The 17,772-nt window shown below is 42.0% G+C and overlaps 4 protein-coding genes across 17 annotated transcripts in view; 2 read left to right on the plus strand and 2 right to left on the minus strand.

The window, feature by feature from the left end:
- Positions 1 to 142: 142 nt before the first annotated feature.
- Positions 143 to 4,261, minus strand: LOC108061192 (spondin-1). 2 transcript variants are annotated; one of them, XM_017147274.3, is made up of 7 exons: positions 3,966 to 4,261; positions 3,122 to 3,308; positions 2,638 to 3,026; positions 2,015 to 2,476; positions 1,786 to 1,957; positions 1,602 to 1,723; positions 143 to 1,543 (listed from the first exon to the last, which is right to left on the minus strand). In XM_017147274.3, exons 1-7 carry the CDS (start codon positions 4,032 to 4,034, stop codon positions 230 to 232), a joined length of 2,715 nt encoding a protein of 904 aa, XP_017002763.3. In that variant the 5' UTR covers positions 4,035 to 4,261; the 3' UTR covers positions 143 to 229. The 2 variants fall into 2 exon arrangements, with proteins under 2 accessions (XP_017002763.3, XP_070069556.1); XM_070213455.1 differs by lacking the exon at positions 3,966 to 4,261 and adding an exon at positions 3,397 to 3,417.
- Positions 4,262 to 4,316: 55 nt separating this feature from the next.
- On the plus strand, positions 4,317 to 9,116 carry salto. Of its 3 annotated transcripts, XM_070213456.1 has the most exons (11): positions 4,317 to 4,479; positions 4,548 to 4,609; positions 4,671 to 4,989; positions 5,043 to 5,276; positions 5,531 to 5,691; positions 7,049 to 7,431; positions 7,492 to 7,821; positions 7,875 to 8,109; positions 8,169 to 8,371; positions 8,449 to 8,543; positions 8,606 to 8,843. In XM_070213456.1, exons 1-10 carry the CDS (start codon positions 4,461 to 4,463, stop codon positions 8,495 to 8,497), a joined length of 1,995 nt encoding a protein of 664 aa, XP_070069557.1. In that variant the 5' UTR covers positions 4,317 to 4,460; the 3' UTR covers positions 8,498 to 8,543; positions 8,606 to 8,843. The 3 variants fall into 3 exon arrangements, with proteins under 3 accessions (XP_070069557.1, XP_044249029.1, XP_070069558.1); XM_044393094.2 differs by lacking the exon at positions 8,449 to 8,543 and having other exon boundaries at positions 8,606 to 9,116; XM_070213457.1 differs by lacking the exons at positions 8,449 to 8,543; positions 8,606 to 8,843 and having other exon boundaries at positions 7,875 to 8,069; positions 8,169 to 8,273.
- Positions 9,117 to 9,465: 349 nt separating this feature from the next.
- LOC108061183 (sodium-dependent nutrient amino acid transporter 1) lies at positions 9,466 to 14,850 on the plus strand. Of its 3 annotated transcripts, none has more exons than XM_070213458.1 (7): positions 9,466 to 9,529; positions 10,436 to 10,668; positions 10,973 to 11,255; positions 13,156 to 13,375; positions 13,433 to 13,810; positions 13,868 to 14,606; positions 14,669 to 14,850. In XM_070213458.1, the coding sequence occupies exons 2-7, from the start codon at positions 10,543 to 10,545 to the stop codon at positions 14,810 to 14,812; spliced, it is 1,890 nt and encodes a 629-aa protein (XP_070069559.1). In that variant the 5' UTR covers positions 9,466 to 9,529; positions 10,436 to 10,542; the 3' UTR covers positions 14,813 to 14,850. The 3 variants fall into 3 exon arrangements, with proteins under 3 accessions (XP_070069559.1, XP_017002749.2, XP_070069560.1); XM_017147260.3 differs by having other exon boundaries at positions 9,476 to 9,529; positions 10,528 to 10,668; XM_070213459.1 differs by lacking the exon at positions 9,466 to 9,529 and having other exon boundaries at positions 10,559 to 10,668.
- Positions 14,820 to 17,772, minus strand: part of LOC108061184 (uncharacterized) — a 32,436-nt gene continuing 29,483 nt past the window's right edge. For all 9 annotated transcript variants that reach the window (XM_070213460.1, XM_070213463.1, XM_070213465.1 and 6 more), the window contains 5 exons: positions 17,329 to 17,572; positions 17,157 to 17,271; positions 16,927 to 17,068; positions 16,787 to 16,860; positions 14,820 to 16,285 (listed from right to left, as the gene is read on the minus strand). In XM_070213460.1, coding sequence (XP_070069561.1) covers positions 16,087 to 16,285; positions 16,787 to 16,860; positions 16,927 to 17,068; positions 17,157 to 17,271; positions 17,329 to 17,572 — 774 coding nt within the window. In that variant the 3' untranslated portion in view covers positions 14,820 to 16,086. The remainder of the gene's footprint in view (positions 16,286 to 16,786; positions 16,861 to 16,926; positions 17,069 to 17,156; positions 17,272 to 17,328; positions 17,573 to 17,772) is intronic.

Here is a 17,772-nt window from a genome sequence, read left to right on the forward strand (position 1 = left end):
TCTCCGAGAGAGAATAATTCGGCAAAATGATATTATTTAAGATCAATTTTACGAATATTTCAGGTAAAAACGATATGAGTATGAATTACCTGAAATTTACATGGACATATCGATTTATTTGTAGCAAGAGAAACATATAGAGTATGGTTTTGTATATTTAATGGCACCCTCTATAGTGATTACATAATTGGTGTGTATAGGTAATACTTGTTACAGCTCAAGGGTCATCTCACCACCGCTCGGGTTCATCGTTGCTGTTGAGGAGGCACGGCATCATCACGCACTTTTCCATGCGGACGCGATCCTTGCACTTGAAGCTCAGGTCGGTGTTCAGCAGGGTGCGAGTCCGCTGGCGAACGGCATTGTCACCACAACTGGCGGTGCAGGGCGTCCAGGCGGACCACTCCGAGTAGCGACACTCGTCCCGTGGCTCCGGTGCTTGGTTAAGCTTCACCACATGCCTGCGCTCCCCGAATCCCCGACCACTGATCGAGTACATATCCTCGCACCGCTGGTAGCAGCGATCCAAGCGAACCAGGTGCTTGGGACAGGGTTTCCCGCCATACTTGGGCGTCCTCACCACGCGACGCGTTCGCAACTGGAAGCCATCGCCGCAGGAGGCGTTGCAACTATGCGATACCCAGTCGGAGACCTGGCAATCAATGGCCGGAACTCCGTCGTGCTGCAGTTCCTGCTTGTGACGCGGCAGCCGGCAGGTCTCCTCGCACTCCTCCTTCGACTTGAACTTATTGCGATTCTTGTCGCAGCGATCCGACCAATAGATGGCGCACTGGTCGCTCACATGGTCGTAGTACCAGAAGTTGGCCACATCGCTATCGCGACACGGGCTATCGGTTAGCTCGTCGTAGCAGAATCCTGGGACTATGGTATCGCAGCTGGGATTCGTGCAGTTCACCTCCTCCTGCAGCTTGATATGACGACAGGGATCCTGGCCATCGTCATTGGGATCCGTTACCCCGTACACCTGGTTGTTGTTCCACACCTTGCGAATCCGCTGACGCTTGCCGTTGCCACCGCAGGGTCCATTGCAGGGCGAGAAATCCGACCAGGGCGTTACCCCACAAACCGGGGGTATATAGTCCTCGCGATGCTGACTGTAGCTCTCAAAGTTGCGAAAGATCGAGCGTTTCTCGGCGGAACCACCCTCATCACCACCACCACCGCCGGTCTGTTCCTCCTCCGGTTCACCGGCGGCACCACCTTCGTTCTCGATATCACCGCCACATTCCATGGCCTCGCAGATCTTGGTTTCATGCAGACGCGCCCTACTCGCCTTCTGGCACTTCTTCTTGGCCTTCTTGTTGAGATAATGACGGGTTCGGGTCATCTCGCCAGTGCCACAGGTCACCGTGCAGGAGGACCACTCGGACCAGTCGGACAGGCCGCACTGGGGATCGTCGTTGCTGCCGGGAGGAGGTACCACCTCCGGTTCCACGCCCTCGGCTGTCTCCTCATTGAAGCCGGCGCACTTGTGACCCACGCAATTCTTCTCCTCACGCAGGGCATTGTTGCAACGATGACGCTTTGGGGTGATATGAAAATTAGTTTAACTTCTAAATCTCCTAAGATATATTTCCTACCGAAGCCTGTGCTGGGTTCTTGAACTCGCGGATCCTGTACTGCTTGCCGGGACCACACTTGGTGGTGCACTCATCCCATCTGGACCAAGAATGTGTGGCGCACTCCGGCGGCAACTGTTCCGCTGAATGATTAGGATTTCATTCAATTTAATAAATCAGTTAAATATAAAGAGGGTAAACTTACAATCGGAAGACTCGCAGTTCTTCTCGTAGAGACGTCGTCGATTAATGTGCAAGGTGGCTAGAGGTTTCATTTGAGCGCCAGTGGGATCATAAAAGGGCGAACGAGGATCGTTGGGGGAATTCGATTTGATGCGACGTACTACGTCTGGGGGAACCTGCGGCTGGTCAGCAGACTAAGAAGGTATAGAAAGTATTAGATAGCATCTAAGAAATAAAAGAAATCATCTCACCATATAAGATGGTCCACTGTCGGTGCCCGCATCCCATGGATACAGGTTGTGCACCTTGTTCTCCACCCAAGAGCAATTGGGCAGGCACAGTTCCAGACCAGAAACACCCACGATCCAATCCGGCGAGGGATCCACCATTGAGACGAGCGAGATCAAGTGGTGATTGGAGTCCACACGAAAGACGGCAAATGTTTTGCCCGTCACATTCGGATAGGCAATTCCTCTCGCTTTGATGATGGTGCGAATGTGCTCGCTCTGATCCTTGAGCTCACTCTCCAGGGTTCGCGTGGAACCATGCTCAGCCACCTCACGCAGACCCTCGCTGGCCAGTTCTCCATACTGCCAGAATCTGTAGTCCAAGGTGTGTGAGGCTCCAATAATATCGCTGAATCTGGTGCGCCAACTATTCGCAGGAAAGTCCTTGGGATGTGTGTGACGCGACCACTTGCCTTCGAAGGTAAGCTGGGTAAGGAATCTAGTTGTAGTCTATCCCTATAAATCTCAATATATCAGTGGTGGCCAGCAGAAGACACGGGATAGGCAGCTTCCCTGCCGCTGCGCTGCCAGCGTTTCGACGCACACGTAGGCAGTAAAGCACTGACCACCACTGCTATATAACTCACCTCATATTTGGCCTCGTCACAGGCACAGCAAGGATCCACGATGCTGGGCTGGGTGTCAATGTCATCCACCTCCTCCTCGCACATGCGCTTGGTCAGGAAACCATCGTCCATGAACCAAACATCACGATGCTGCATCACCGTAGCGCGCAGCAGAATGCAACCCTGCCCAGGACTCGATGGAGCCACCCAGGTCACATCCACGCGGGTCTTTACATTCGTATTCGTGTTCTCCACTAGATTAGCGCAGCGTGGACTGAAACGGGTCTCGGCCAGATCCGAAATCTCCCAGGAACCCAACGCATTGGCATCTCCATCGCTTTCACCACCCTCCAGATCCAGGGAAAGCATGAAGCTTATGAAGGACAGATCCGAAAACGCACTGAGGCTTACTGAAAAGCCGAAAGTATTATCAAAAGTTAAGAACCTAATTCTAGAAATTTCTAGTAATAAAGAATAACAAGTTACATCATCATAAATCACTCACCATTATACCTTTGACCGGGCACATAACTCTGTGTATTTCCGTTCACGGACAGCACATAGTTATCATCCACCGGCGACTTGGCTGCCGTGGTGCCCAATGGAACCCTACTGCAGCCCTCGATCCGGGGAAAAACTCTCGCTAGAGCTACCACCAATAAAAAACATTCCAGGGCTTTCATTTCAAAGTGCTGCAATGGAAAATTGAGTCGGAATTTTAGATTCTAAGCGAATGCAGCCACGTGGTTGGGGAAAAACTATTTCTGGTCACTTAATTGCCTTAATTATCCGCATTCGTATTTCGTATCGAATGTCAATGGCAGCCAATGGGACCTACATCCAGTTTTGAATTGAACTTGAATTCGTGGAAATAGCCTTCAATTAGATGACTTTATTGCATATTTTTTCCACACAGCACTTTCCATTTCCTTTGAGATCCAAACCACAATTGCCATGCGGAACTTGAACTAGGCGGCTTGGTTGTTTACCCCTTGAAAATCGGATCGCATTGCGTATATATGTACTATATAGACCGTCTACGTCACTGATTAAATTCAATTGAAAAACGCGCCGACTGTCTAGAGCAAAATAACAGCCCCTAGAGGGTGACAAAAGCCATGCCCATAGATTTAATCATTGAAGGCACTTTTAGGGCTTCTTTTCAGTACTGTAAAACCCTTTTTCATTTGCACATTTAATAGGTTACTGAAGTATAACTAAATTTAGTTAATAATAAATACAGTTTCTAAGTTTTTGAGATAGTTTTTGGCACTTAAACTGCTTAGTATTGATGGATCGTATATGAAATATTTTGTAGAACCGTTTAGAAATTCAAACGAAGAACTTACTCGGTGGGCACTCAAACAGCAACTGAATGCAAATTTCTCCGAGTCGATTATTGGACAGACGATGTGCATCGGGTCCAACGAATGGATTATGGAGAACCTCCACGAGAGAGAACCGAAGCTTTACTTTTTTCCCTCTTATTTAGCTAGGCGTCCATTTCATCCAAACTTTCGCATTTGTTGATAACACTCATTTGTTTTCATATGCCCATTCTAAACAAAGACCTCTAAAAAACACCGGCTACAGTGGAACCGACTTATTTGGGTTGGAAAATCATCCATCTAGTGTGCTCTGCCTTGGAATTTAGTATACCTCATAAGTCAAACACGTTCAGTAAGCCAGAAGGTATTTTTTTGTACTCCTTTAGACATCGTGCAGCTTGAATTATTTAGACAAAAATTTTGTATATATTTTTTTTCGTTTTTTTGATCAAAATATTCTGTTAGAAAAACACATTTATTTAGTTACAAAACTAGTGCTTACAATCGAAAATTAATATGGCCGCTCCTGTACGTGGTAAGTGATATAAATTTATTTAGTGACTTGAGGATTGATCCTTGTTTCTACTCGATCATCCTTGCTAGCTAATAGAGCCTCCATGCTGAGGGCTGGGGGAAGATCTCAAAGGCCCGCCGTTGGCACTTGGGTGAGTATAGTTAATACTTCTCGGGAGTGTATATAAGTGATACCTCCGATATTCTTTGTAGGCTCCTGCTTCCACACGATGTAGCACCTTTGCAGCCCCTCCCATTGTGAGTCCTGGCTCAGCTTTGAACAGTCGTAGCCGCGACAAAATTGCCAACAGTCGCGTTCCGATCAGTCGTATTCCGATCCGCCGAACTCCGGATGCACAAACGCGGAACACATCCCCAGCCAGGGGAAATCCTTTGAAAGGACCCTCCACCGTAAGTTCTTGTTCCTTGCCCGACAAGAAAGCTGAAGATGACAAGGCGTCTAAGCAAAGCGCTACTCCACCGCGACTGACTTTCCTTACCCAGCTAATGGCGGCCAAAAAAAAGAAATTAGGCAGGTTACCTCATCAGTTTGCTGATTGAAAAAATTTAATGAGCCTTTCGCAGGTACAAAGCCAGACCGATCGCATCAACGGGTCATCGAATTGAACAGAATGCGGGCCTTCGAGTCGCAGAAAAAGAAACTGGAGCACCTGCAGTCGGAGTTCATGCACAAACTTCGCTCCATGGGTCCGACTTTTCATGGTAAGGCCGAATACAAGTTTGTGGCCGTTGTCATCAACGACGAATGCAAAGTCGTGGTCAACCAGGACGATCTTCTGCGATTGCCCAAGAACCTGCGTGAGTTTATTCTGTTGATTTTTATATCTTAAAGCCTAGGAATTTTGGTTGTCTAAAAGTAGGTAAAATATTTTATTTTCTGCTCGTCAAGTTAAGTACGTTTTTAAAGCATACTTAAAAGCTTTCTTAAAATTATTTTATTGCATTCTTTCAATTTTTGTTTCAATTATTTGGTTTTCTAATCTGTAGAAAACATTTCAGATCTTATAGATCAATCAATTTATTATAAAATGTATATCTTTCTTTTTTTTTAGCTACTGAGAGTATCAACGACTTGAAACATCGCTGTCGTGCCATAGTCGATTTAGGTTTCGTAATATTCTACGACTACATACCTTTCATTCAGAAGGCCAAGAATGAGTTCGAGGCTCGTGAGAAACGCGAGGAGATTCGAACCAAGTTGTCCTCGATGTTGGTAAGTTTCTACAATTATTTTTTTATCAGTATCTTAAGATTTCTATTAGAGCCCTGCATGGGTATACAAAATGGGTTATTTGGGTACCCAAACGAAATTACAGGTCAAGTAGGTCAGGCTTTCTTTTAAAAATTTACCTACCCAACCCGACCCCAAAATTTTCGGGTCGTTTGGGTTTGGGTAAAATTTTACCCATTTACCCAAATACCCAAACCCAAACGACCCAAGTCAATTGGGTTTCAAGTAGGTCGGTTGGGTTTAAGGTTACCCAAAGAAAAAAAATGGATTTTTAAATAAGACGATGATGACAGTTTTCACAGCTCATCGACCCGTCGCGAATTCTAAAGGTCAAGATTTGTTTCCACTTCTTTTGCCCATGCGAATTCTTTGATCTTCAAATATTACAGATGTATGATCCACAGAAACATATTCTTTTGCTCTAAAGAATTCGCGGTTTTAAAAAAATAAATATGGGATATACATATGGGTTTATTAGTTAAGTTATGTATGATCCACACAAATAAATCCTCTTGTTCCTAAGAATTCGCGGTTTTTGAAAAATCGATATAGAATATACCATTAGGTTTCTTAGTTAAGTTATGTATAATCCACACAAATATATCCTCTTAATCCTAAGAATTCGCGGTTTTTGAAAAAATCGATTAATTTAAGAACTTCCATAGATTTTATATTAATTCTTCCAACCCGCGAATTCTTAAGAACAGGAGGATCTTCAGATTGGTTGGACCGTGCTCTTCTTATCTAAGGCACTAATACTTATACTTGGCTCTATAATTATTAATTCTTCACAAACCGCGAATTCTTAGGAACAAGAGGATTTATTTGTGTGGATCATACATAACTTAACTAAGAAACCTAATAATATGTTCTATATTGATTTTTCAAAAACCGCGAATTCTTTAGAGCAAGAGAATTTGTTTTTGTGGATCATACATCTGTAATATTTGAAGACCAAAAGAATTCGCATGGGCGGAGGATGTGGAAAAAAATGTCAATATATCGTATCCTTTAATTTTAAATATTATACACAGATAACCATCTTGACCTTAAGAATTCGCGACGGGTCGATTAGCTGTGAAAATTGTAATCATCGTCTTATTTAAAAATCAATTTTTTTTTTGGGTAACCTTAAACCTGAACTGTTCTACTTGAAACCCATTTGACTTGGGTCGTTTGGGTTTGGGTCGTTTGGGTTTGGGTAAAAATTGACTCACTTACCCAAATACCCAAACCCAATCGACCCAAGTCAAATGGGTTTCAAGTAGGTCGGTTGGGTTTAAGGTTTGACAAACAAGTCAGGTTACTTGTGCAGGGCTCTAATTTCTATGATCCCTAGAACAAGAAAATGAACTCCCTTGCGGTTGAGATCGATCAGTTGTGTGGACCCGGCGCCAATCGGCCCGAGGCAACCAATAATCATCTCTATCGCGAGATGGCGGAGCTGCGATCGCAGAAGCAGCACATGGAGGCCCGATACTTCGATACCAAGAAGGAGCACTGCGAGGAGATGAACAAACTGAGGGACGAGTACGAGCGAAAGCTGGCTGTCCAGCTGGGCAGCCGGGATCAGACCATCACTGAGCTGAGGAACAGCCTGCGGAAGAGCGAGGACCTGGTCAGCGAGCAATCCATTCGGCTGGCCGAGAAGAATGCCACGCTGATTAACGAAGATGGAACTATCGAGGAGCTGCGTTCCGAGATGGCCACGGTCAAGTCGGCGTGAGTTGATTGAATATTTTAAGATCCCCATATCCTTAAATTCTACTTTATATTATATAGCAACCAGCGGATGCTTCAGCGCTTGGAAGAGGCGGATGTTGGCCTGGAACGTGCCCGCAGTTCCGTTGAGAAGCACTTGGGAAAGATCACCTATTTGGAGGGCGAACTGCAGGAGGCTCGCGAGCTCATTGTCGCTCTGCAGAAGCGTCCGGATGTCATGGACAAGGGCATTATGGAAAAGGACCTGATTATTGCCGATCTGAAGCTGCAGCTTCAGAATATCGAGCAGCACAAGAATGTGCTAAGCAAGCAGGTGGCAAATGCCCTAAAAAATCAATCCGACTGTGAGGATTTGAGTGCGAAATATAAGAACGCGGTGGTGCAAATAAGGTTGGGTTAATAACTTTTAAATAAGCTAGTTTAATATAAAATATTTATTACAGCGATCTTAAAGAGGCCCTTAAGATCACCACCACCAAATCGGATTTCCATTCGAAAGCCGAGGAGCAGTTGCGCAAGGAGATGGCCAAGATGCGTGAGCAGATGGATATCGATAAGCAGATGCTCAAGGCTCGCAGCGATCTGATCAACAGTCTGCAAAAGAACGAGCTGGAGAACCGCACCAAACTGGACCAAATGTACTATCAAATTAGCGAGAAAGACACGCAAATCAATCAGGTTCGCCGAAAAGGAAATGGGCTTAACTTTGCTTATGCTTATCCGCCTTCTCGTTGCAGGTGAACAACCAGCTGGCCTCGAAGGTCGAGGAGTTCCGCAATCTCTTCGGAACTCTGACCGAGAAACAGACAGAGGTAAGGAGGCAGGAGCATGTCATCCAGTTGCTGAAGGAGCAAAACTCGAGGGTTTCCCTGACGCGAGCCAGTCAGGATGAGCGGAATGCCGCCATGGAGGAGGAGATCAAAGTTCTCAAGAAGAACGTGTAAGTTTTATTATTTTTAAATGTTGAAATAAAAAAGTTCGCCAGCTTGCTATTGCTTTGAAAATCCCCACCATCAGATTTTCATTAACATTGGGGCTTTTGCCCACGGAAGGTAATGAGTATTAAATTGAAGATCTATCTTCAACTGGCCCAATTTTCAAACTTTTTTCGAGTAAGTCATGGCAAAGCAGCGAACTTTTTCCTTGGCAAGTAATTCATATGGTTAACTTACAGTCGTGATTATGCCAAGATTATAATGGGCAATAATGGTCGACCATTCTTTGAAGTAGTGCCAGCTGGCGAAGCTGAGAGCAGCGGGAGCAGTGGGAATCCAACCACTGGTAATGACACCACCTGTGAGTTACTGCAGAGACCCCATCACTCCAATCCGCAAGAGCAGGAAGTGTCCGAACCACATGGTAGATTCTTTGAACCACTGCAGCACAGCCTGTTGCATCATGGACAACGGAATCTCAGCCCCAGGCATTCAACACCCCGCTCTGGTCAGCTACATCATCCTCGAAACCGTCATCATCATCATAGTCCTTCGACTCCTCAGTCTTCTGTTCAATCGCAACGTCACCAGCAATCTCGAGGCCATCATTAAAAAACCCAAAAGAGATTCCCAACAGAACACAACGCAGGCATGGAAATTCTTAAGATAGACGCAACTAAATTCATTGTAATTGTTGGCCAATGGCAATATTTTTTGTACCCCCCAAGTAATAAGTAATTGTAAAATCTGGTTAAGTCTCGTTTAATGCGGCGGCCTGATGAATCGATAAGCTTCGATTGGTTTAGGAATCTGAATCTGGCACAGTTAATTTAAATGATTTGGATTTTGAGGGCAGGGTTGTAGTTGCTTTACTGAGCAGCATTACTTGTATAAGAGTTCAAAAGAGATTCTAGATTTATGAAAATAAATTTTTAATTATTTATCATATATTTTAAATAATGGATGACCAGGAAATGTGGACTCTTCTTCGTTAAAAAATTACGAGAGAGCAGTCTACGCTCGGCATATTTCAAATGCTGCTTTTGCCGCTGCTCCATAGCTCCATAGGTTTCCTAGTAGATTATGTGTTATATGCCAGTTAGTCGCATCAGGCAGCTTGTTAAGAACGGTTGACAGTCCAGTCTTTAAGAAATCCCGCCAGTGTATGTTCAAGAAGTACTCATAATTCTTAATTAATGTGTGGTGCTGGTTGCAGATCAAATAGTGCGTTTTTGATAGAGATAAAAAACGGAGAATTGGTCCAACAAATTTCGGGCTTATAACTTGATAGCTGAACATTTTGATAAGACACTGGAGCGACCAAGTATTTAGAGCTTATGTCAACAGCTTTCGTCTAGCTGTTAGGTTTATTTAGAGTTTGACGAACCGCCTTCTAACACTTCGCAGTAGACAGGCATCCGTTCAGATAAGAGATTCTTCTGATGATTCTTCTTCAGATTCCAAAAATTTTTGGTCATACCTTGGTGCAAGAACTGCAGAATATGGTAAACATTTCACATTGATGTGATTAATGATCGCGTTGAACCCTCAATGATTGCAATTTTATTGCCTATCAGCGAACTGCAGCAAAACTCATAAATTATTTGGTGCGATAAGTATAATTAATTCCCCAACAACAGATTTGTGAACTTTATAGAAATCATTTAATAACCAGCTTGGTTGGAATGATATTTCAAAATTATTAAGCCGTGAAATGGCTTAAAAAAGAAACAATAAGGGGGCCCGGCTCTGTTTTGATCGACTAGATATGCAAATTTACACCGGTAGCGGTCAACATTAACAGGGATTAAGTTCGAGTTTCTATTTTGAGTGAGCTTAACATTTGAGAGTCATAAAATTCAGAGTAAACAAATTCATAAACTAACGAATTAACGAAAATCACCTGACGTTGTAGCCTGACATCCGTTTAATATTTTTAGCGAACTAGTTTTGGAGAAATCTGATCTATTAAAATGCTGATTAGGTGATTAGCCCTTAAGTGGCGTTTCGTAAATTGCTTGAAACCTTGAACTTGAAAACTGAGCTTAAACTGAGCTATTATTTTCCAGACATTTGTTTTGTGGCCGTCCATCTGGATGCACCTCAGCTTTTGTCTTGTCTGCCGCCTGCATTTCATTTATTGTCTTGTACCGTAAATTAGATCTAATCCGAAATTATGGATGATGCTGCAGAATATCAAAAACTACGCCGAAACATGGAGGGAGCACAAGGATCGAGGACAGGACAGCCAGGATCTAACGATGGCATTAGTACTGTAGTCTACAGTGCGGAGGGAGAAGAAGTAGGTGCACTTTTGATCCATTAGATAAATTTAGGGAAACTGAATTCGAAACTATCGGTATTTTGCACAGAAATAAGCATTTTTTTTAGATTTTTAAATATTTATAAGGTAATAGTAATTGTTTAAAACGAAAAGAACAAAATAAAACTAAAAACTAATCATTTTAACTGTATCAAAAATATTAAAATTCAGAAAAATTTTAATTTTTTACTTTCAATTTTCTTAACATTGCTTATAATGATTACGGTCCTTGAATATATTATATTACTCGATATGTATATCAATATTAACCCTTGTTCAACAGCTCACCATCACCTGTGAGGCGGAGTCGGAATCATCTGGCCAGCGAGATCAGTGGAGCAAGGGAGTGGAGTTTCTTTTCTCCTGCATCGCTTTATCTGTGGGCCTTGGAAATGTCTGGCGATTTCCCTTCATTGCTCTTGAAAATGGTGGAGGCGCCTTCTTAATACCCTATGTGATAGTGCTCCTGTTAATTGGCCGACCTGTTTACTATCTCGAAGTGATAATTGGTCAGTTCTCAAGTCGTGGCTGCATCAAGGCTTTTGATATGGCGCCTATTATGAAGGGTAAGTTAGCCCTAAATAATTATTATCACTATGGACGGCAGTCCATGTAGTGACGAAGCGCACCAGGAGAGTGTGCGAAGGCGACTACTATATATACACGAAGAAATGAAAATCTACTGTGATGGTCCGATCATAATGAATGATACACCTATCGAAAGGTATTGCGAAAACTAACAGGATTGCATACCAAGACTTTAAGAAAATCAATTGGCTTGGGAGAGAGAGCGGTGAAAGTAAAAAAGTGAAAATTTCGAAATTTGGAGCTGTTGGGGCCGGTGGGGATAAATGCCCCCTCGCAATGTTTTAGTAGTTTTTCTATTGAAAATTCCCGTCGAATGAGGGGTCATATGATAAATTCCGATGCCCCGTTCAAAAGTTATAGCCAAAATAAGATTTTCTTCTTCTTCCCAAAATGAAATAATTTGTCCCTTTGTTTGTGGGTATGCATCAAATCGTGGTTTTAGGGTCCTGAACTAAATTTTACTGTGCTTAGCAGCAGGATATGAACAACGTTTGTTCTACAACTTTTGGAAAAACCCGCTAGTTTGGCGGGAAATCATTGAAAAAAGCTAAATTTTGACGGCTTATAGTTTCTAAACGACCAAAGTTACAGACTCGTGCTATACCTCGTTAAAAAGGTAATTTAAAATGCTAATCGCGTTGCCTTGGGTAAAATTGGCTTAATGCAATAGTTTAAAATTTATGGCTAAAAGTTGTTTTTATAAATCACTTTTTAGCTATTTTCTCAAAAACGGCTCTAACGATTTTCTTTACAACTTTAAACTGTATAGCCCTTGAGATTCCTTAAATTTTGGTATATAACACATTACTGTAAAAAGTCACGTTTAAAAGTTATTTTTATACGAAAATAGCCACTTTTGCCAGCTCGAACAACTAACGCTCCCTGAGTATTGAATTTTGTGTGAGGGTATACGAACTGTATTTTGGGGTAATGGAATCAGTAAATTTGCACTTAAGAGTTCCATATAGGAATCTTTTGTTCTACGACTTTTGGAAAAAGCCGCTACTTTAGCGGGAAAAAAAGCTAAAAATAGCTAAATTTCGTTAGATTTTAAGTTCTACACTACTAAAGGTACAGAAATGTGCTATACCTCGTTTTAAAGGTATTTTGAAATACTTAAACGCCTTTTTAACTTAATTTGTTTAAATACAATGGCTTACAAATTATGATTGACCAATTTAAATTTAAATGTATATACTAGCTCCCATGAGAGCAAATGTAAACAAACAAAAACTTCTGATATCAAATAAAAACACCTCTTAACGAGGTAAAAAACTAGTGACGATCGCACCTTCAACATACAAAAGTTCTGATATCAACATTTGTGACGAAAAATTATTACACTCGTCATTAAATAGACTTTCTAATATTTTCTCATTCGGCACGCTGCAATAGAAAACGCCTGTGAAGGGAAAAAGGCTGGAATAGTTTGCTAGGGCGGGCCGAATGAGAAAATATTAGAAAGTCTATTTAATGACGAGTGTAATAATTTTTCGTCACAAATGTTGATATCAGAACTTTTGTATGTTGAAGGTGCGATCGTCACTAGTTTTTTACCTCGTTAAGAGGTGTTTTTATTTGATAATCAGGGACCGTAAATAATCATTATTTGAGATTTTTATTTTAAAAGGCCTACTGAGGTTCTTACAAGTTTTAATCAACAATTTAACTGGTTTTTATGCACTTTATAGACATGAACAAATAACAGTTAATTTGCTTTCCAGATTTGTTGAAATGCATATACTTTGCGGACAAGAGTAAAAAGAACGTTATTTTTGACGTTTAAAACCAAATATCACAGTAGTCTTTTTAAAATAAAAATCTCAAATAATGATTATTTACGGTCCCTGATTATAATCATTTCATTGTTCTGTAAAGGCATTGCCTATGGTCAGGTGTATTCCACCGCCTTGGCTACTACCTACTATGCCTGCATTATGGCATTGACCATCAGATATTTGGTGGCCAGTTTTAGTGAGGAATTGCCTTGGACTTATTGTCTGGTTGAATGGGGCAGCAGTTGTGTGGCCACAGGAGCTTCGGCGGCCAATGATACATCTATTGTGCAGGGTATATCATCCGCAGAACTGTTCTTCACGTGAGATTTAATACCTTAAACTTAAAGAAAACCTAACTGACCTTCCCTTAAATACAGGCAAACGGTTCTCAGGGAACCTGAAACCTTGGAGGATGGTGGCCTGGGAACTCCCAGCTGGGACTTGGTCTTGTGCCTCTTGGCCACCTGGGTGATCATCGGCACGGTTTTGTCCAAGGGCATTCGCAGCTCTGGCAAAGCTTCATATTTCTTGGCCCTGTTTCCCTATGTGATCATGTTCGTCCTGCTGATCCGAGCGGTTACTTTGCCGGGAGCCTGGCGGGGAATCGTTTACTTCTTAAAACCCCAATGGGGTCAGCTTTTGAATCCACATGTGTGGTATGCGGCCATCACCCAGATGTTCTTTTCGCTGGCCATCTGCTTTGGCACCCTGGTCATGTACGCCTCCTTCAATGATTTCAACAAGAATGTGCACAAGTAAGCTATTTGGATACCACTTTCTAAATATCTATTACAATATCTACTATATCCTAGGGATGTAATCATCATCACCACCATCGATTCCCTAACATCCATCTTGGCTGGTTGCATTATCTTTGGAATTCTGGGCAACTTGGCTCATGAGACCAACACTACGGATATTTCCCAGGTGGTCAAGGGTGGAGCTGGTCTGGCCTTCATTTCCTATCCCGAGGCCATTGCCAAGTTCAAGTATCTGCCGCAATTGTTCGCCGTTCTGTTCTTCTTCATGCTGCTGGTTTTGGGAATAGGATCGAATATTGGAATGGCCAGTTCGGTGGTGAATGTGGTCAAGGATCGTTTCACCCACTTGCCACATTGGCTGCTCGCTGTGGGTGCATCCATAATTGGCTTTCTGTGCGGCTTGGTTTACATGACACCGGGTGGACAATTTATACTGAACCTTGTGGACTTTTATGGCTGCACCTTTATAGCCCTTGTCTTGGCCATTGCGGAATTACTGGCTGTGGGTTGGATTTACGGTGTGAAGCGCATCTGCAGTGACATTGAATTTATGCTGAATGTCAAGACCAGCTTCTACTGGCGCATTTGCTGGGCCATTGTGGCACCCGGGTTAATGTTTCTGGTCCTGGTCTACATGCTTTTCAGCTACGAACCTCTGACCTACAGGGGAGTTCAGTACCCACCGGCTTACTATATGGCCGGTTGGATTATCTGGGGCCTGGGCGTTCTGCAGTTGCCCTTCTGGGCTTTGGTCACAATTTTCCAGCAGCCCGGCAAGACTTTAGGCAGTGTGAGTATGATAAGATATTCCTATCATTAATTATAAATTATAAATATTTTTTTACCTTACAGAAACTGAGAATGGCCATGCAACCCACTGCCAATTGGGGTCCATTGCAAACTCAAAAGTTCGAGGCCTACATTCTTCACCGAAAACGTGAGGCAGATTTTAAGAGTCCACGCGGCGGCTACTTATTCGACAATATCTTTGGATAAAACTCAATTTTTGTTTAATTTTAATTTTACGCTTTATTATTAATGCTAAACGCGCCAAACGTTTGTTTTTGCTCCAAGCTTGCAGCTTAAGATGTGACAAAAAAGTTCGAACATTTGGTAATTAATATTTCCTTAGGCTTTAGGCTTAGCATATAGGCATTGAAAGTTGTCTGTTTTTAGGTTATCTAATTAATTTTGGAAAAAAAATAAGCCAGAGACCTGTGAATTATTGTGAATGGCAAATGATATTAAATGATATCGTCTTTGACTGGGTGATATAAGGTTCTATGGCTGGGGTTTAATCCATATACACTGATTTTATGGGTCTGCTATGCTTTAGTTTAATTATCACAGCACTTTTTGATTCTGTTGTTATTGTGCAAAATTATATAGTTCTCAAATACAAGCCAGGAACCTGGCGTTTTTCTCTGTGTGTTTGGAGCAAGTGCCTTAAAATTTCCTCAAACTATTTACAGTTGTTATATAAATGTATATGTTATTATGTACGGTATATTTCCTAAAGTGTAAGTGGCAAGCTATAGCCAAGCAATAATTAGTCAATTTTTTGATTGAAAATCTTATTTGGCTTACTTATTTGCTTAGATAAATATTATTTGAATTTTTAAACAATTTTTTGATACAAATTAAGATTTGATTTGCTTATGTCTTTGGCAGATTTCTGTTAGATTTGGGCAAAGTTAGCTAGATCCCCCATCCCTCTCTGCTTGAAACCCATTCAATTTCATACATTTCCCCAGCCTGACAATCTATTTAGTTTTTTTTTTTGTTTATGCTAAGAATTGACTTTCGGTTTGCAGATTTCATAGCCTACATTTCAGCGCAAAATTCAGCGTTTATTTTAATTGTGATTAACTACTGGGCCTACAGCTATGATATATAGGTATACATATATAGTTCCCACTGAATCTCTATTTGTTGTCGCTAAAATGGAAGTTTCTTTGCTACCAACTCACACTAGATATGGTCCTATTAATTGGGCTTGCCTCTATATGATTTATAGAAAAATCTAGCACACGATATGGAGTTACCTTGAGAATATTGTCTACTACTTAAGTTAGATGCCTAATCCGAGGGTCACCTAGCACATCCCCCATTTACGCTTTTATCAGGAGCTGAGTTTGACTTGGGAGAGAGTTCAAAAAATTTGTTTAGGCCTAGTAAATATCGAATTAGAATCACGTAACAGGTGCAGCCCTAGTCCTAGCTCTAAGTCCATTATATACAGGAGTTAGAAAAATACGTAGTTCCGGCGACTAGAAGGCCTGAATTGGTCGATAGAGTCCTGTGTAGCCGCAGAGTCGGGCTCGCAGTGCTGGAATCAGGAAGGCGGCCAGCGAGATGTCCTTGAGCAGGTCGGCGCACTCGCAGACCAGAAGATACATCTTGTCGCCCTTCTGCGAGGTGCTCTTGTGCAGGGCGATGCGCCTCAGGCCCGCGGCACGTGGCAGGTATCTGTAATGGAGCAGCAATCAGAGAGGTAACCAGCAAGTAAAGTACTATTTTTAGCAATAAAAAATCATTTTCTCAACTTCGCTAACTTTGTAAAAAAATCTAATTTTTAGGCAAGAAATAATTTTTAATATATTTCCATGTTTATATTCTTCAGACAAAAAATAATAATAAAACATTTAAAAATAATAAATATAAAAAAATAATAAAAAAAATGTGAATTTTAAATTTAATAAAATGTTAAATTAAAATAATACAAATATAAAAAATATGTCATTTAATTATATTTAAAAATGCGACGTGTGACGTATAATAGAAATGGATAAAGACTGGCTTTTCTACAATATTTAAATAAATAAAAGAAAAAGAAAAATAAATAAATCAATATAAATATATTTTTAAATATTTAATTGCTTGCTAAATTATTATTATTATTAAATTAAAAATTAATTTGAAGGCAAGTTTTTTTCATAAAAAATACTATTACTATTTTTCTAAGTGTACCTGTACAGCATGCGGGCGCCTGTCCAGTAGAGCCAATTCTTTTCGAATCGTTCGCCATCGTCGCCCTCGAAAACCTGCGGAATTAAAATTGAATTTTTCATGAAATCTCTCCAATCTTGTTTCACACTACTTCAGCCCACCTTGAACACGCTAATAATGTAGCCGGTGGCCGCGGTCTGCGATTTCTTGAAGCTGCCGGCCTCGTTTGAGGGCAAAACCAGTGGAGGGCGGCAAATGGCGGCCACCTCGCTGTACAGATCCAAAGTGTGGGCGGCAGTGTATCTGACAATGAAAAGGAATCGAAATTGAAATAGAAATTGAGATTGGAGTACAAATGGGCAATTGGATGCACTCTGATTGAAGCACTCACTTGAGGGCCTTTGGCTCAAACTTGGACAGCGAGGAAACGCGCAGGCCAGCATAAAAACTGGAAGGATCCGTTTGGAGCGTATTGATCAGGTAGTACGAGATGAAGGGGAACTCGGCTGGGGGTAAACAATATTTAAATTATATGTATTACGGCTGGGATGAGGTATACTTACAGTTCTTCTCCATATTGGCCAGCAGCATTCCGCCAACTGCCGAGTTGGCCTGCTGCACCTCAGTCACCAATTCGGCGGCTATGGAGCGCTGCTTGAGCAGCGGATGCGAGAGTGGCGACTCCATCACCGGATCTATGGCCTCCAGGGGACTCATCAAATGCACCAGGATGCACAACTTGGGATCGGAGACCTCTAGCACGCTCAGAGGACTTGTGGCCTTACCCTCGGCATTCAAGGCGGGCAGCTTAAATAAAGGGAAATTTGGTTTAGACTAAATAAAGTTCCGGGCGGAAATCCTTTCGATTGATAAAAGCTAGAAAGTTGGGATTAACCATGCAGATTCGTGGGGTTCCTACGCTGCGAAAATTTGTTTTATCAGAGTGCCACGTTCCCTCCAACACACTTAAATGATTTTAAAAGGTGTCTGACGCACACATCTTTAAA

The sequence above is a fragment of the Drosophila takahashii genome, chromosome 2R (assembly GCF_030179915.1).
Source record: "Drosophila takahashii strain IR98-3 E-12201 chromosome 2R, DtakHiC1v2, whole genome shotgun sequence".
Taxonomy (NCBI): Eukaryota; Metazoa; Arthropoda; class Insecta; order Diptera; family Drosophilidae; genus Drosophila; species Drosophila takahashii.

Bases quoted from the DNA above. Each gene is read 5' to 3' on its own strand.
- LOC108061192 (XM_017147274.3), bottom strand. From the start codon at position 4,034: ATGCACATCGTCTGTCCAATAATCGACTCGGAGAAATTTGCATTCAGT. The intron at 1,958-2,014 runs GTGAGATGATTT...ATACCTTCTTAG, and splicing joins ACAGTGGACCATCTTATATG to TCTGCTGACCAGCCGCAGGT. The intron at 1,724-1,785 runs GTAAGTTTACCC...CTAATCATTCAG, and splicing joins GAACTGCGAGTCTTCCGATT to CGGAACAGTTGCCGCCGGAG.
- LOC108061183 (XM_070213458.1), top strand. From the start codon at position 10,543: ATGGATGATGCTGCAGAATATCAAAAACTACGCCGAAACATGGAGGGA. The intron at 10,669-10,972 runs GTAGGTGCACTT...CTTGTTCAACAG, and splicing joins ACAGTGCGGAGGGAGAAGAA to CTCACCATCACCTGTGAGGC. The intron at 14,607-14,668 runs GTGAGTATGATA...TTTACCTTACAG, and splicing joins CCGGCAAGACTTTAGGCAGT to AAACTGAGAATGGCCATGCA.
- salto (XM_044393094.2), top strand. The intron at 4,610-4,670 runs GTGAGTATAGTT...TATTCTTTGTAG, and splicing joins GGCCCGCCGTTGGCACTTGG to GCTCCTGCTTCCACACGATG. The intron at 5,277-5,530 runs GTGAGTTTATTC...CTTTTTTTTTAG, and splicing joins GCGATTGCCCAAGAACCTGC to CTACTGAGAGTATCAACGAC.